Source organism: Clarias gariepinus, chromosome 19 (assembly GCF_024256425.1).
Source record: "Clarias gariepinus isolate MV-2021 ecotype Netherlands chromosome 19, CGAR_prim_01v2, whole genome shotgun sequence".
Classification (NCBI taxonomy): Eukaryota; Metazoa; Chordata; class Actinopteri; order Siluriformes; family Clariidae; genus Clarias; species Clarias gariepinus.
In genome coordinates, this window is record NC_071118.1 from 12,108,759 (window position 1) to 12,126,933 (window position 18,175).

Below are 18,175 nucleotides of genomic sequence, written 5' to 3' on the forward strand. Positions count from 1 at the left end.
ATAAACCCCGTGAGCGTTGTCGGACTGCAGCAGTCTCTCCAGGTGCTGTCGCAGTTACTAAGTGTAGAGGAAAAAAAGTTAAGGATATCTGTTGAGTGGAATTATTTGCGATAAAGAAGAGCAGAATGCTATACCCGAAGCAGGTTTTTATTTTAGCCGCTATGCGCTGGGTTGTGTGGTGTGAGACAGAAGCAGCACAAAGCAGAAAAAGTAAGTGTCAGACGATTGCTTAACTACAGTAACATCAGGGGGAATGTTTAGATGTTACTCTCTGTGGGCTACTTGTATAACATCAGAGCTGGTGTTAAATTTCAGACCGTCATGATTCGGGTGTTTCGCTGTATGTATATCGGAAATTCTCTCGGAAAGCCCTTTTTTTTCGTCACCTGCTCAGACTGGAAAAGGCGCACTTTAGGAATAAATGATGGTTATGATTATCATTAGTTATGGGGTGGATTGTAATCCTCAGTAATGACTCTAAAGAGGTAAATTGCAGTGTTATATCTGAGCTTATTGTTTGTTCTCATGTGTGTAGTTTTTTGCACGTTTAAGGAGAAGACCTACAGCCCAGGAGACAGCTGGCATCCCTATCTAGAGCCCTTTGGGTTCATGTTCTGCATGCGCTGTGCTTGCACTGAAGTATGTACTGTACTCATGATTACTTACAGTGAAAAAAAAAAATAATAATAAAAAAATATATATATATATGTGTGTGTGTGTGTGTGTGTGTGCATGTGTGTGTAAGCAATAATTAGATTATTACATTTGTCTCCTTATTCTTTGTGTCTGACGCTTATGCATCTCTTGCCCTTCCAAGTCTGGTCATGTGAAATGTAACCCCATCAAATGTCCGACTCTGCGCTGTGACAATCCAGTGACCGATTCACAGCAATGCTGCCCACGCTGTGCAGGTACACACTAGTGTCTAAATACTTTGCTAAAAACTTTCTCCCCATATCAGAAGATGTGTCGAACACCTTGTAGCAATAAATAAATATGTGTTTATTTTTATTTTTTTATCCATTGAATGGTTAACTATTTAAACACGACAGACAGAATAAATTATTGATATGCTTATCTTTAAATAGATGTGTGAAACAAGACCAAAATGAAAAAACAAGTGGAAATTTTAAAGTTGTAATCAGATTACTAATAAAAATTAAGAGTCCTCCATAACTTTTGCTGTACTTCTGGCTAATGTCTGTCTCTGTGGTTGTATATTATCTGTACATCCATCCATTCATTAACTGGTTAACTATTTATAAACATACACTACCGTTTAAATGTTTGGATCACTTTCTCATGGTCGTCCCAGATTTTCATATCTTTTTACATTGTAAAGGCATATGCAGTAATCTCCTTTAAACAGTTACTGTTGAGATGTATCTGCTACTCATGATCTGTAAAGCCTTTATAATGGCTCTAATCTGAGGTGCTGTTTGTTAATTGGTGCTTTTTGAGGCTGGTAACTCTAAATGAACTTCTCTTCTGCAGCAGACGTAATTGTTTTCTGTCTTGCCCTCCTGGGAAGGTCTTCATAAGAGCCAGTTTCATCCTAGTGCTTGATAGGTTTTGCAAATGCACTTGAAAATACTGTTCTTGCATAAAAGGCTGACCTTCGTGTCTTAAAATAACAACTGACAGTTGTTGTTGTTACGTAATTGCCTAATTCCATATACGTTATTTTTAAAGTTTTGAAATCCCCAGTTTTGTTGTAGAATGTGGAAAATAACTCATTAAACAAAATAAAGATATTCGCAATTTTTTTTAGCGGTAGTGTATATAAAGAGAGACAGATAGATATGCACACTAATAAAATATGTATCTATGTAAATTTATCTATGAATTGTTTTCAGCAATTCTGCTTGGATCACCAGGGAGACTTGTTTGAAAGTGTGTGCAGCTAGACGCCATTTCGATTTTTATTGGAGTTGTTTAAATTCCTTTAATATTCATGGGGCATGGTTAGTATTATAAGACACCTCATCTTAGCTGGCTCTATCATTTTATGGTTCCTATCGCAATAGTGCCTAGTTACACTTACATGATTATAATGCATGGAATGCTTTGAGGTTAGCACTGTGTTCAAATGCTGACACTCTGAACTAATTATCACAGCTGAAATTAGTGAGCAACAAGCAACAAAGTATTCTGCATATTTTTTATTTATAGATGGATGGATAAATAAGTCAATAAATGAGATAAATGGATAAAAAGCTGACTTTATTTTCTTGCCGAATACCATTACTGACTCTAGACCTGACCAACTGAAGCAACCTCAGATCATAGATGTGCCTCCAGAGGCTCAGACAGTAGACATTTTGTGTGATGTGTGCATCACTTTGTGCATTTCCCCTCTCTCCCTAACACTTATAGTTCTGAACAGCCTAGACTCATCAGACCACATGACCATTTTCCATTCCTCCAAAGTCCATTTTTTTCTAATTAGCCTCCCTAAGAAGTGGTTTTCTAATGACCACACAGTTTAGTCCCAATCCTGTAAGTGACTTGTACTGTTTTTTTTTATTATGCACCTCACTAAGCATTTAAGTGATCGCCATTCATAATTCTTTTCCAACCACATTTCTGGCGCAAATTTCAAATGTCCTTAGTTTATTTTTCCCTTAATGGTTATAGTTCTAACGATAGTTTGATCCTTCTGAAACAGTGACTCTTTTGGCCAGGCAGTACAGCTTTTTGTATGTCTTTTTTAAACTTTATGTATGTATGTTTTTTTTATTTATTTTTTTTATGCTCCGGGCAATTAATATTATATACATATTGCTATATTCTTGCACAGATGAGCAGAGGTACCCTGCAGGGTTAAGAGCTCCTGTTAAAACCTGTCGCTACAATGGAACCACATATCAAATGGGCGAGACATTCACTAATCATGATCTGTTCCCATCCCGACAGTCCAACCAGTGCGTTATGTGCACATGTTCTGTGAGTAATTGCATGTTTAACAATGCTTTTTTCTACATTGATTTCATATACATAAAACACAGACTTTGACTTTATTACTATATAAACAGTAATATAATTGTAGACTTTGTTGAATTGCAGTATTGAACCAAAGAGTTTTGCTTGTTAGAATGTCATTTTTTTCTCCCAACAGCTGTGTCCCCAGAACTGATTTATAATACTAATGTCAGAATGTAAGGTGGTAAATAGAGGATTAAGTCAGTTTGCATTAGTTTGTCTATATTGTGACCTGTCTCTGTTTTCTTTCTTGGCCTCTAAGGGTGGCAATATTTTTTGTGCCCTGAAAACCTGTCAGCCCATCACATGCTCTTCACCGGTCTCTGTTCCAGATACATGCTGCTTTGTTTGCAAAGGTGATAATTTTACATGTGCTCATGCAGCACTTTTTAATATGTATCATATATAAAATATATTTATTGTAATAAATGATATAGGGAATGAAACACTTGCTGGACATGCGGTTGTAGGGATTGACAGGTTGTGGTGATGCAGCCTGGTGCAAAGTGGAGTCACTATGACCACACCAAAATTGATTATTTGTCTATAACAGCATGTCCCAAAAAGTTTTATTTCGCTTATACTTCAGAAATAAGCCAAAAAATGACACATATTAAGGAGCAACGTATAACAAGTTTTATCCATTTATAATTACATTAAAAGTTATGGAATTGTCACAGAACAGGTTAGTTTTTATCACTTACATTAAAGCATCTATAAACAGTTCTTATTACCTTCTTTAATTAAGTTAATAATGCTCGTCATGTTTCTGAAAAGCCAGAAAATTATTAAATGTATGTGTGAAAAGGCTCTCGGCAGACACTGGAGACTGCTTTCATTAATGAAAAAGTCTCTTGATGCTGTGAAAATGGTTTCTTTATTACATAACAGCACATCTTTGTAAAATAAATAAATAAAGTGTTTTTATTAGCTTTAAATTATACAATTCGTAAGTTGTTACTATGAAAACGATTATATATTTAAACAAGCACATTAACAGAGTTGCTGCTGTAGAAAGTTCAATTACTTAATACCTCCTAACCAGTTAGGCTGGAGAATAAGTACTGTGTTATAAATGTCCTGAACGACTTTATGTAAGTGGTAAACACCTTTTATTTTTTTTTATTTTTTTTATGACTTTGTTATTGATGTTCTTTAAATTTGGCTTATTATTACTTTTAGTTTTTTTCAGTAGATTTAAGGAAGCAATGTAACTCTTGTTTCTCTAAATTGAATAGAGGGTCCACCTGGCAATTCATATGATGATGAAGGACAGCAACTGAACCGTGGAGTAGTATGTATTCCTATTATTTACTTGTAGTGCGTCATTACTTATAAAATATTTACAGTGTAATATGTGTGAAATGGGTAACTGAAAAAAAAGCTCTTAATTACAGTAGCTCCGCAAAAGCCTACTGCACTGCCGTACAATTTCCCAATTCAATTCAATTTTAATTTTATTCATATAGCGCTTTTAACAATGGTCATTGTCTTTAAGCAGCTTTATAAAATGAAAAGACAATTATGGAAATGTGTATAAGCAAGTAATAATGTGTATAGATCATAGTGATTAGATCCATGATAAGCAAGCCAAGGGCAACGGCGATCGTGGCAAGGAAAAACCATGAGAGGACCCTGACTCAACAGGGAACCCATCCTCCTTTGGGTCATAACAGATAACAGAAATTTTATGCTGGCACACTCTGTTTGGCAGCTAGAAATTGAACATAACAGAAGAAGTTAACATGGAGTCCATGATGGCACCAGGATAAGCCAGGATAGGCAGGATAGACTTGGATTAGTGATTTATAGTTAGTGTTTTAGATTAAACAAACGAATACAGTGTAACACTGCGGGTCTCCTGAGAGGCAAATCCGCAGGCAACTATATTGCCGAGTTCCGAATAGACGGATCCTTGGTAATCTGCAACTGTGCTGGCTAGACACCGCTGTCATGAAGGAAATCAGAGGCGATGCATGGCACTTGGGCATGTCTATAAAAGCCTTTCAGCCTCAGCACCCAACGTGCAGTCATTTAGGCAGCACCAGGTATAGAGCGAGTTGTAAAAGAAAAAAAGAGAGACCAGTGTGTACAGAACAGAAATAATTGCATGGAAATGCAAGAGAGAAAAAACTAAAGAGAAAGATTATTGAAAATAAAAGACATAGGCAAAATAAAGTCAAATAAAGACAAGCAGTTTGTGTTGAAAACAAAGAGAACCCTGTGTCAGAGAGATAATGGACTTTTTGTGTTGAAATATATTTGTTTTGTGTTCAAGACAACACCACTAGTTCAGTCTGCACAAGCGCCTCTCCATAACCTCCTCTCTTAAGCCCGTCATCAGGCTTCCACACACGAGATCACTGAACTTCTTGACACTTTAACATCCCCGTGATACTACCTGTAAAATACAGTGAACCTAAAAAAAAAAAATCAATATCATGATTTTTTTTTTAAATCCTCCAGTCCTTCGTTATTTGCTTGAAGTTATACCTGCCAAATAAATGAATGAAGCTAATAAATCAAATCAAAATGTTGAGTAGAAGGAACTCTATGAGCAGTTATGTGCCAGATTACATTACAGCATCCTATACAGTAGCACTTTTTCCCTCAAGCTGGGTGTGGCTATACGCATCACTCAACAGCCATCAACGCAATAGTTAATCGCGTTGATGGCTGTTGATTGTTTTTTTCATGGAATTCTACATTGTACATGTGTGTAATTAACGACTGACTGTAATGCACCCAAAGCAGTTTTCCATTCTCTCAAAACACTAACGAACACTAGACAGCATGGCTTACTTAAAAAAAACGCAAGTGCTCTATGACAACAGAATCTTAAATGATGATTGGACATATGAATGTTTCGCTGATCAGTTTAACTTAGGCTTTAACATTTAAACTATTTCTACAAACTCTTTTCGCGTCAACCATAGGTACTAATGCTAGTACAGAATAAATACAGTGTATCTCCGGGTCTACAGTGCACATTACCCCAAGACTGATGACTTGACAGTTGCCCAGAAGACGATCACCACAAGGAGGTTAAGCCATGGAAGATCATTTCTAAAAGGACTGGCTGTTTACAGAGTGCAGCAAAGCATAGTTAACTGGAAGGGGAAAGTGTGGTAGAAAAAGGTGCACAAACAACAGCTGCAGCTTTAAGAAGATTGTCAAGCAAAACCAATTCAAGAGCTTAAGAGATTTAGAAGGAGTGAAGTGAGGCTGGAGTCAGTGCATCAAGAACCACCAAGCACAGACATCTTCAGGAAATGGGCTAGAACTGTTGCATTCCTAGTATTGAGCCACTCCTGAATCAGAGAAAACATCAGAAACACCTTGCCTAGTCTAAGGAGGAAAAGTACTGGACTGATGCTCAGTAGTCCAAAGTTCTCTTCAGATGTTGCATCACATTTGGTAATTAAGGTTGTACTGCATGTACAACCTGCATTTCACACGGATGGTCGTGCTTTAAAGTTGGAATGTGAAAACAGCATGGAAAACAACATTAATTGGATTTGTTATTATTAGAGCTTTCCAACTTGGATTTACATGCATTATCTCAGTCTGGAAATTATTTTGCATGTGCAGTGACGGGGCAGATAATACTTCACACAAAACCAGGACAAATATTTCAATCAATCGCTAAGGCATTAAGGTGGCATCAAAGTTAGGCACTGAAATCTGCATTCTGATTCGATTTTTAGTACATACTGGTTATATAGGTAACAACGCCATATTAGCAACTGCTTTTTGTACAAAACCCTAAATAATTTAGGACTTGATTGGCCAGCCAACTTACTTGATTTGAACAACATAGGAAAGAGGAAGATCCTACCAGACCCGACCTAATAATACAGACAAGAAGGTTGCTATCAAAGTTACCTGGTCTAATGCCTCAGCATTGCCACAGGCTAATAGCCTCCATACGATGCTGCATTGGTAATAATTCGTGCTAAAAAAGGCCCCAAGTGAGTGCATAATGATATAAGTTGTAAATGTCTGTATTGTCAATCCTTTTTTGATTTTGGGAGATATTAAAACATTTTGAGATACTGGAAAGGAGTTTAAAATATTTCACTTAACATGTAAAAAAATCCTAAAGATACGTTTAACTTTCTGAATTAAATGACCAAAAAAATGTCAATATTCTAAGTTATTGAGATATATTATATGCCTATATGCTGATTTAATCTACAGTTAAGCTAATACTTGCATATAAATAAATATCTTATTCAAAGGTATTTTGGATGCTGTGCACAGCCATGTTGATGTGATGTGCATTTCATGGCACAAATGACATGCTCCATATTTATTCTTTCAAGAAGACGGGTTCAAGTTGTGCATAGATATTAACAGTGCCAACACCAGGAACAAATGTAACTTTATTGAAATTAACCATTGAACTATTTGCTATAGCTGTACATAAACTATACAGAAACATACTATACATAAAGGTTTCGGAAAAAAAAAAATTCATGTTTTTTTTTCACTTCACTGTCCGCATACTGAACCATGGCTTTGTGTACCGACACAACCCTATTAAACAGTGAACTAACCCAGAATAAATGCAATACATCTGCAGGAAAATATGCAATAAATGCAATATAAAACAGGCGATAAGTACAGAAATACAGTGAAACAATGATAAGAGGCCTTATCAGAAGTTCTAAACATCAAAAGGGCACATCAAAACAACTTAGAAGCAATTATGAAGTGGGAGTCAAAGTGTTTTTTAAAGATGATATAAAGTTATCCGATGCGAAAGCGCTTCTGTGACTGCTTTTAAATGTGGTTTTAGCAGGCAGTTGCTCTCTCCTCAGAATGGTGTACTTTTACACAAGCTGCGACCAACAGTCAGTATAATTAACGATTGTCAAACACCTGGTTAAACACTGAGGTGGTGTTATCATCCATTATCACCACTTGTGGTTTGTCTCTCATCCAATTCCAGATTTCACAGTTGGAACTAACTGTTGTATAATTAACTATCAAGGAACCGTCGAATAGGGCTATATCGAAAACCTGCAGCCCTACTGCACCTTTGTGAATAAGATTGAAAAATTCTGCAGTATTAGTACTAAATAATTGTAAATGAAAGAGATGAAGGGATGAAAGCAGAAACAACCATAAATAAAAAAAGAATACTATTAAGCGATCCAGTGGTGTAAATACTCAATTTGTTCAACACTTTTGATTAAAAGTTTAAATGTCATGTCACCAGGACATTAAAAAAATGCTCTTTTAAATGTTTTTAAGCCCATTTAATTTAGTTAAAGTTAGCTGTCCTATGATGTGGAGACTCTGTTAGAAAGTTGCATTTGGCGCTGAGTCATTTACGAAGACCCAACATCTTTTTTGTTCCTCCTTAACCTTAAGAGGCATTCTGTGGATCAGTGCAGTGGAGAGCAGGTGAAGAACCGGGCCACGCGTGTCACACCGGCAGTACTTCGAGGCTCACCAAGAGGCCTTAACCTACAAACACTGCACCTTAAAGGAGCGGCTGATACCACAGTGAAGATCCTCTTACAGCGCAAACACCAGAGAGGTAAGCTTAACAAGCTGAATTCGTGAGTAGGGTCTGGATCACAGAAAACAGTTGGTGTGCCTTTGAGGTTCTTTTTGGAAATGTGGGTATGGTCTCTTAGCCAGGTAATGGTGATGGGAGAAATAATATGATTAAACTACAGTATATGTGAGGCCTAGCTGATTTTCATGTGAGAAATTTCTATTTAGAAATTGTATATTATTTACAGTGTTAGAGTACTTGGATTACTTTTTTGATGTAACGAGTAATCTAATGTGTTAGGTCCGCCATTTAAGTACTCAGTTATTTAGTTATTTTTTTCAAAAATGTAATCCGTTATTTCTACAATTTATGTAATCCGTGAGCCAGACAGCAGTCACTCCCAATCCGTTATTGTGTGTGTGAAAGTTCTGTCCCTCTGTTATTTCTGCTGTTATACCCCTATCTCACCTACTGTATGCGAGTTTGACTATGCGAGGGCTGACGCGTGGAAAGATGGAAACCGAATCACAGTTCGGTTTCTGCTTTCATCCATCTTGCAGTAAATCATGATGAACCATACTTATGGCCACCGCACGAAACCACATAGGTGAGATAGGGGTATTAGTAGTTAACAGATTATACTGTAGGCTTCGCTAAGTGATGATGGTAGAATAATTATAAAGGTCTTGGCTAAAACAACATGCTTGAGGAATCACAAAGGAGTTTTCATTTTCTGCAATGGAAAAGTACTCTAACTAGTTACTGTTATCAGAAAGTAACGCTGTAATGTAACTGATTACTTTTTAAAGACAGTAATTTTGTAATGTAATTAGTTACTTTACAACACTGATTATTTATATTATAATCTTTTATATTATAATCTTTTTCTTGATGAAATTTTAGAGCCAATAACTGCACAATAATCATCTTGGGATGTATGCACGACAATGATTTCTACAGTAATTACAGTACCAGCCCTTAGGCACAAATTTGCAGTATTCATGTGATATTATCCACTGATGACAGAGGAAGAAACTGTTTTTGTTATAAACAAACGTTAAAGTTTTGTCCTCCATAAATACCTGCATTAAGTTAGCTAAAATTGCATTCTTTTCTGTTACACTTTAAGTGACAAAAAATTTGGATGCTGTCAGAAAAATGCATAATGCAGTCAAAACATTTTTAGAGCCAAGAGTTTCTCACAGTTGTTTGTCTAAGCTTGCACGTACAGTGGGAAGACCTACTCCCATGGTGACGTGTGGCACCCTGTGCTGGGGAAAGTTCTGGAGTGCATCCTGTGCACCTGCAGAGATGGCCTTCAGGAGTGCAGACGCTTAACCTGCCCCAACCAATACCCATGCAAACACCCCATGAAGATAGATGGAAAATGCTGTAAAATTTGCCCAGGTAGCACAACGCACTTTTGGTTTATTGCACAACTACCACTTTCATGATAAATCGAACAGTATTTGTCTATGTGTTTAAGATATTGACATTTCTTAGCATTTTTCCTTTTTTATTTGACAGAGAGTAAGAATGAGAACAACAGGACAGAATGTTATCTAGGACAGGACAATAACAACCTTTTGGTGTATAAAGTTGAATCTTCATCTACTGCTCATATGGAGGACACAGTGCGAAAAATTGCCATTGAGAGACAAGGAGCCACTGAGGTTGAGGTGCAAGTATGGAAAACAGTCGATGGTAAAGTAAAGATTTTGAACATTTACCATGCCTTCTCGCACAGTGGATCAGAATGCTTCCATAAAAAAAAAATACTATATATATATATATATATATATATATATATATATATACAGTATATATATTCCATTTTTTTATGGAAGCAGACTGATTATGTGTGATATGATCCACTGTGCGATATATATACTACTATATACTAAATTGTATAGTGTTTTTGAACAATTATGTTCTTAATACAACAGCATATAGTCGATCATTCTACTAAAAATACTACAGTCTTTTTTTCAGAAGATTATTAAACTTTGTGATTTGAAAACATCTATTAATAATAAGACACTTACGGCACCCAACAATTCCCTCCCTTTTTGATATTTCTAGCATTTGTAAAGACACCAATAGTAATGGAGCATGTTCATTACCTGCTCAGGGATTTTGGTGGTAATTGTGCACTGGATATATTTTTATATTTATAAAGTAATAATCATCTCAGACCTTTGGGCCATTTACTACCAATTATTATGTAAATAGTTTTCATTTAGATATATAAAGTGATGTAAAATCAAGACTAAATGTAAACAAGGCCATTGATTTATTTATGTTACTGGTTAGCTACATAACTCTTTGAGTTATATTGCAATAAAGAATTAGATAAATATATTACAAATGTCTTACATGGGTAGTCAACTAGAGAGTTATATTGTGTACTGTAACACGGCCGCCTGCACGAAGGCGGTCTACTACACAGATTTATAGGCAGGCAGGGTAATCCCGCCATGTTGCCCAGCAGAGCAAACGCACTACACCTCTCCAGTGTTTAGAGAGCACCAGGTCGGGTATACTATACAGATAAAAAAAAGAGAAAACTGAATAAAATAGTAAAAAGATAAAGAAAATAGAAAACTGAAAAGAGGCCAGAAAGACAAAAAAATATATCCCTGTAGCCACTCCTCTTTCTTTAGTTAAGTTACAAAGCGGCATAGAAGCGCCATTTTCTTAGCACTGTGAAAAACCCTAACCCTAACTCTAACTGATTAATCCCCGCCAAAGTAAATATTATAACCCCTCGTCCCAACGCTCCTCTCTAATTCCTTCGGTGTGCCTCCACACTTAACAACATATTCGGTGGTGCCCCCTCATTACAGTGTAAATTTGATTTTTCAATGAACTATTCCTTTAATAGTCATAAATTAGAAACTACATTAACAACTAGAAGCTACATTGGGGGTAATGGTCGTTTGATATATCTAGGTGCATTGCATTTGATGGAAACTGGTGATGTTCAAAAGAAGGACCTTATGGAGCATCCAGAGAATTATATTCTCCTGACTACATTAGATGAAGGTGAGTTTTCATACATTATTCTTTCATAATATTAATGCTGTAAAAGGTGTGATAGAAGAAACTGTTTACAAGAAAAATCATTTAAGTGCCTATAGAGAAACTGCATGTACAATATGCATGTACAAAGACAATAGTTCTGTCAAAGGGGCTTTTTTGGAAAGATTTTTGTTAAATTTATTTATAATGCTGTCCATTTATGTTTTTTAGGAGGGCTTGTTGATAAAAGAAACACATTTCCATAACATTCAATATACACTCACTGGCCTATTCATTAGATACACTTATTCAAATGCTTGTTAACACAAATATCTAATCAGCCAATCACATGGCAGCAATTTATGCATGTACTGCAGACATAGTGAAGAAAATCCGCTGAAATGACTTTGAATGTGGCATGGTTGCTGCTGCCACAAGTATTTCTGACGCTGCTAATCTACTGGAATTTTCACGCACAATCATCCCTATGGCTTACAGAAAATTGTCTGGAAAAAATTAATATTCAGTGAGCGGCGGTTCTTTGGGGTGAAAATGTCTTGTTGATGCCAGGGATCAGAGGAGAATGGCCAGACTGGTTTGAGCTGATAGAAAGGCAAGAGTAACTCAAGTGACAGATCGTTACAGCTGAGGTATGCTGAAGAGCATCTGTGAATGCTTAACACGTCACACCTTAAAGGGCTACAGCAGCAGAAGCCACACCAGTTGCCACTCTGGCCAGCTAAGAAAATTAAATGGAGGCTACAATTTGCATAGGTTTACCTAAAGGGACTAAACAGCTGCAACCAGAAGAAAACCACTTATTTATGAGACTAATCGGAAAAAAAGTTCCAGGGTGCATAAAGATTTTGGAGCAATGGAAAAGGGTCATACGGTTTGAAGAGTCCAGATTGACACTATTTCAGACCAGTGGGCATGTCAGGGTAACAAGTGCATGAAGCGATGCACTCATCATGTATACTGCCCACTTTACAAGCCACTGAAAGCAGTTTTATGATCTGGGGTTGCTTTAGGTGGTCAGGTGTAGACTCAGTGATGTTAGGTGGTAATAAATGAGGTCAGATGACTACCTGAATTTACTGAATGGCCAGGCTATCCCTAAAGACATAGGCATATGCCAGGATAACCATACCAGTATTCATTAGGCTCACATTGTCTAAGAGTGTTTCTGAGAGTATGAGGAATCATTTATGCAAAATTGACCATCATTGAAAGTCTTTAGGCGGTGCTATTGAAGACTTTACAGAGTACTTTTACTCTTTTATCAATACAAGATCTTGGTAAAAAATGTATGCAAGTCTGGTCAAAAGAATCAATGTGATGATGTTGTATAAGGTTTTTAAAACAATGCCATGGTGAATTCATTCTGTAAGCAAAAGACTACACAATGAAATATTAGTGTGTGAAGTTTTTTTGTCATTCAAAATAAATAAATGACAATAAAAAAAGTTTACATAACTATAATAAAATATTTCTTGACAGGCTGTTATTGGAAATTAGTGTAATCAACTACAGGGTGGTACTGTAACAGTAATTCATCACAATCCTCTGTCTTTGCAAATAAAAGCATGTTCCATATTTTTTGTTTTTCAATTCTTTAAGACAGTCACAAAATATAATTTTAGTATTTTATTGTGTGTATTTGCTTCTATCAGATGCCTGGAGAAAGTTTAAAGAGGAAGAAGACAAGGACAAAGACTTTAGTAGGAACAGGACGTGTGAAGATGGCATTAAGGAGGTAGTGAAGTACCTAAACCCCGATCAGCTGGATATTCTTTGCACGTCTTAGTCTTCTGAGTGTCCTCTCTGCTCTGGAAAAATGTATCAGCCCAGCATCCAACACCTCTTCTATTAACAGAACACAAAAAAACAGAACACAAAATGTGTTTTAGTGGAAAAACAAATACAGGCAGAAGAACTGTCCCATGTGAGATGTAGCTTTTGTAGAGGCCTTGAACTGGAGTGAAGTCAATAGTGTGGTCTTGTCAAAATACAGAAGGGAAAGTAAACACATACAGATGTCTTAGTTCTGAAGAAAGAAAGGGGAAGTATGGAAATAGTACTTTTTTATTAACGAAAGACTTGTGGATGTGATTCAAACAAAGCAATCACTGTATTTGTACAGTAATTAAAGAGAAATATAAGTAGGATTGTAAGCAGATTATTGGCCAGGATGCTTTTATAAAGTTGATGTAGGCCACATTTTTATTACTGTCATTAGTTAAGCACCCATTAAATATTTTAAATATTAAAACGAATGTTAATATTTATTGTAATTAATAAGAAATGTTATTTTGACTAAATAGATTAATGCAATAATGAATGGTTGAAAGGAATATTATGTCTGTATATACAGAACATTTTATACCTTGGTAGAGAAATAAATGTGAGAACTTCTGACCACAAGCAAGTGTTCTTACATAAGCAGTTCTGGCTGGACAATGAACCATTCAAGGCACTTCAGGATTTTTAGGATCTGTGGCTTTTACTTGCTCTCTTCTAAAATGTTGGCCTGTCTTACAGTGTTATAGTTTGTTGTTTCAAGGGTTGTGGTAGTCTAACAGCATGGGAGCAACAAGAGAGCTCTGTTAATTTGATATAAATGTAGGTCAGAAATTTTCCAAGAATACAGAACAGGACAGGCCTTGTTAAGACATATGGCTTATTAACCATGTAGTTAATAACAGATCTAGTTTTTTTTTTTTTTTTTTTTTTGGTGAGCAGACTTTCAGCCACCTGTTGTGGCACATCACAGTACAGTGCAATTTTCACGGCAGAGGCAACTGACACGATTTCAATAACAAATTCCCAGAGGATTGTTAGTTTAATGGAGATGCCGTTCCGCAGCCAAGTCGAGGTTTGGTGAGGACGTGGCCTGTCAGCTTCTTGTCGACGGCCTTGTTCGGGTCACCAGGTGGAGGATAATCCATGCTTGTTCACAGTGAACTGGGCCTGGCCACAGACCCAGACTGGAGAAGTTCAAAGAGTAATATCCACTTTCCCTTTTCTCTGAACCCCAAAAGCCCACTTTCCCTCCCTCCCCGAGCACAATGAGTCATTGTCCTGGACTCACACATAGTGCCAGATAGCACTGCTCATCTCTCACTGAAGGCCTGACAAAATATTTTGCAACAGAAGCCCCTCAGTTGAAGACCTTAATGGTCACAGAATAAAGCTGTGAATTATTTTTGCTGGCTGTTGGATCTGGCACTTTCTGGCAATTTGTTCTCTTGAGAGTGACTCAAAGGAGGACTCTGTGCTCAAGGGGTGGCTGGTATAAATAGGCTAGTAGGCCTAAACACCCCCAGGCCCTCATTGATTGTACATAAAATCCACAGCAATTCAAGCCAAATGACTTTTAGTGGCATTGTAAACATGCACAGCTGGTTCAAAACACAGTAAAATAAAACAAATTCCTTCAAAACCATAGTGTTACATAAAACAACACAGACCTACATAAGACTACATCTAATGCATGTGTGCAAACGAGAAGAGTGCAGTAGTGACAAAACCTTCCTAATGGTTATTATTCATAATAAGAACCATTATGAAGTGTGGGATAAAGTGCACAGATGATATTTATTTAATATTATAATAGATACTGATAGCAGCACATTTGTTCTAGCAGCAATTTAAGAAAGAATTTGCCAATAACAAATAGCCTAAGGTAGATAAGGTGAGAGTTTTGTGGAATTGAACATAACAGTACCACCGGTAGGTTGCAATTGATCCCTTTCTAGTTTTATCTACAGTAGCTTGTAAGTGAAAGTCATGTCAGGTAATTATTAGATTTTTTTCACTGTTGTGCTGCTAAAGATTACACAAATGAACATACAGTATGACAAAACTGTAAGTTGTGTGGGTTTTTTTATGTTAACTGTGTTTGATGTGTAGAGGAAACATGGCATGAAGCCAGTAGAACATTGAGGACGTGAAACACTTAACAAAATTTGAGGTCTCACATATTGCTGTCTATCCTGTCCTTGTGTATGTCTGTATTAGTTTGCTTTATTTAATTCTTATTATACCTTTGATAAAAGCTTGTGATATGTATTGTGATGTTCAACCCTGATGTTTTGGTTCTTGTTTTTCCGATTGATATTATAATTTAGCCTATTCATCTCTTCATTCATCAATGTGTTTGTTTAATGGATTGTGATATATAGGGAAAATGAAAGGTCTAGACCTTAAAGCCTGAGAAAGGGTCTAACATTACACATTTTATACCTGTTTTATATTTGGTTTGATGAGTTTGGAACGTTGTGCCACATTTCCCACAGAGTTCAACACTTGCTGGAGCACAAACTTGATTTTAAGCATTGCCATCTTTGGCATCTTCTTGGTCCTTTCATCGTTAGACAGAGGTTGGTTTTGAATTCCCTCTAAATAGCATTTGGCCAATTCCGCTATGCATGCTTAGTCTTGGCTCTGGCAATTTGAACAGCTGGGGGCAGTCAGTGGGTATAAATCAAGCAGAAGGGTCAGTTCTCTGTGTGAGTGTTCCTGCTCAGGCCTAATACCAACGTTACAGCCATGTTAAAGCCTTAAATGTACACAGAGAAAGGTTTTTAGTTGCACTCTTGAATCTGATTGTGGGAAATGTCTTCTGTGTTTTAAAGCATTACTGCAAAAATAAAAGTGTTCAGTTATCTTGATTAGCCCGCGCCATACAGGCAAGACAAAATGATCACAGGCATGCTCATCAGGAGAGAAATAAATTATCCATTCAACAATATTTACTGTTCTGCACCAGGCTCAGCACAGTCACTAAATCACCAAACAAGCTGTTTATTGTGTCTTGACGCCATAAAAATTGAAGGATTTTTTCTTTCCAGTGTCAAGACATTCAGCAGCAGCAGCAGACCGAAAAATATTGACGCTTCTGTTGCTATGAAGAAAGAAAACCTACCGGTGGAAAATAAAAAAGAGAGATAAAAAAAATATATATATTTAAAACATTAATCTTCAGTTGTTGCCTTTCTGAGTCAGAGGTGCACTCAAGCGTATTCTAGAGGTGGGAGTACACACTGGGTAGAACTCCAATCCTTCAGAGAACACCAAGAACACACTCTTTCACACTTAGGGGTAATTAGGTATAACTAATCCTACTACTAGGGTGTTTCTGTGAGTAGGAACAGCAGAGGAAATCACATGCACAGTAATTAAGCTCAGAATAAAGTCAAGGACCCCGGTAGAAACCCTTTAGAAATGTTACTGCAGATTGTTCAAACTTGTTCAGTGCTGAACGTGATCCATAAAATGTTACTAGGACTGACCAGAGAAGATTGCTGGAGTGACTTTTTACGGAATTGCAGTCAGATTCATAGAATAGAGTACATGGCTATACAGTATATTAACTGAAAAAAAAGAAGATTTTTATGGATTTTAGACACACCTTGTTAATTGTTAGATGTTTTACATGTTCTGTATGTTATACTTAAAGAGTTCCTTTAAATGCATTTATTTCCATATGCTAATTTTTCACATGTGGGGTATGGGGTTTTAATTTTCAGATGTGATTCTCTCAAATGAATTATTCACACATGAGCTCATTTGCTTACTTAAGTTGGTGTGTAATGTTAGGGCAGAACAAAATTACATTTTTTAAAATGTGATTATACACGATATAACTTGTAATCACGTGCAAAAATATTATGTTTACAGGAAATACTGTAATATGTAATATTTCTATATGGTATGAAACAGTATTTCATCAAAAGTTTCAAGTAGAATGCTTTTGAGAATATAAGAACCACTCTCTGTGTGGTGTGTGTGTGTATATATATGTATATATATATATATATATATATATATATATATTATAAAATAAATATAATATAAAATTGTATGCTGCTCAATACGCATGTAAATATTTTGGCTCTAAAGTAATGATTACTGTAGTGCCTCACAGACATCAAGGACAAGGAACTTAAGCATTGGAAATGAGATGGCCTTCTGACTCAAAGGGCGCCAAACCGGGGCTATAAAGCAATTAACTCTAATGTGTTTGCTTTTATAGCTGATTAAGATGTTCAAGGAAACCACAAATTAATGCCATCAAAATACTTCCGAAATCTTTTAAGAGAGCTGTTTTGGTTACATTCTCTCACTCTGCTTCATTAAGGGCACTGATCGTTTCAGCTGGTGATCAGATTCATGCCAAGGAAGTACAGACGGTAGCGAGCTGCATGTCAGGAACACTTCAGAGTGATATCCACTGTTAGTGGGTCACAAACGAACACTTACATTTAATCAAGTGATGAAAAAAAGGGAAGCATTTGGTAGAGTATAAAAAAGTGCTGTCAGTTGTTCTGCGAATTCGTATCTTATTCTAAAATTAGTGATATTTATTTGTTTAGCCTCTGCTACAAAGGCATGGAAGACCAAACCACAGTTTCCACATAAATGTCATATCAAAAGCATAATGATAAATGGTTATCCCATACACACTGACACATTGATGGATGAGAATCGTAGTGTCTAAGGTGCAGTCAGAACTTGCCTGAGTACTGTTTAATGATGTTCATAAACCATCTAAAAACTCCATTCTTGATCCAAAAACGTGTTCGAAAAAAAAAAAAACTTCTAACCTTCTGAATTGCAAAGATTATTCCAGATGTGGAGATCTAATACCCTCCCACACAC

At 36.5% G+C, this 18,175-nt stretch overlaps 1 protein-coding gene across 2 annotated transcripts; it reads left to right on the top strand.

Moving 5' to 3' along the window:
• Positions 1-43: 43 nt before the first annotated feature.
• chrdl2 (chordin-like 2) lies at positions 44-16,448 on the top strand. 2 transcript variants are annotated; one of them, XM_053479210.1, is made up of 12 exons: positions 44-210; positions 536-639; positions 818-911; positions 2,801-2,946; positions 3,245-3,338; positions 4,221-4,276; positions 8,362-8,530; positions 9,710-9,898; positions 10,019-10,195; positions 11,444-11,536; positions 13,186-13,268; positions 16,366-16,448. In XM_053479210.1, exons 1-12 carry the CDS (start codon positions 126-128, stop codon positions 16,405-16,407), a joined length of 1,332 nt encoding a protein of 443 aa, XP_053335185.1. In that variant the 5' UTR covers positions 44-125; the 3' UTR covers positions 16,408-16,448. The 2 variants fall into 2 exon arrangements, with proteins under 2 accessions (XP_053335185.1, XP_053335184.1); XM_053479209.1 differs by lacking the exon at positions 16,366-16,448 and having other exon boundaries at positions 13,186-13,784.
• The last annotated feature ends 1,727 nt before the right edge of the window (positions 16,449-18,175 follow it).

Bases quoted from the DNA above. Each gene is read 5' to 3' on its own strand.
- chrdl2 (XM_053479209.1), top strand. From the start codon at position 126: ATGCTATACCCGAAGCAGGTTTTTATTTTAGCCGCTATGCGCTGGGTT. The intron at 2,947-3,244 runs GTGAGTAATTGC...TTGGCCTCTAAG, and splicing joins GCGTTATGTGCACATGTTCT to GGTGGCAATATTTTTTGTGC. The intron at 9,899-10,018 runs GTAGCACAACGC...TTTATTTGACAG, and splicing joins ATGCTGTAAAATTTGCCCAG to AGAGTAAGAATGAGAACAAC.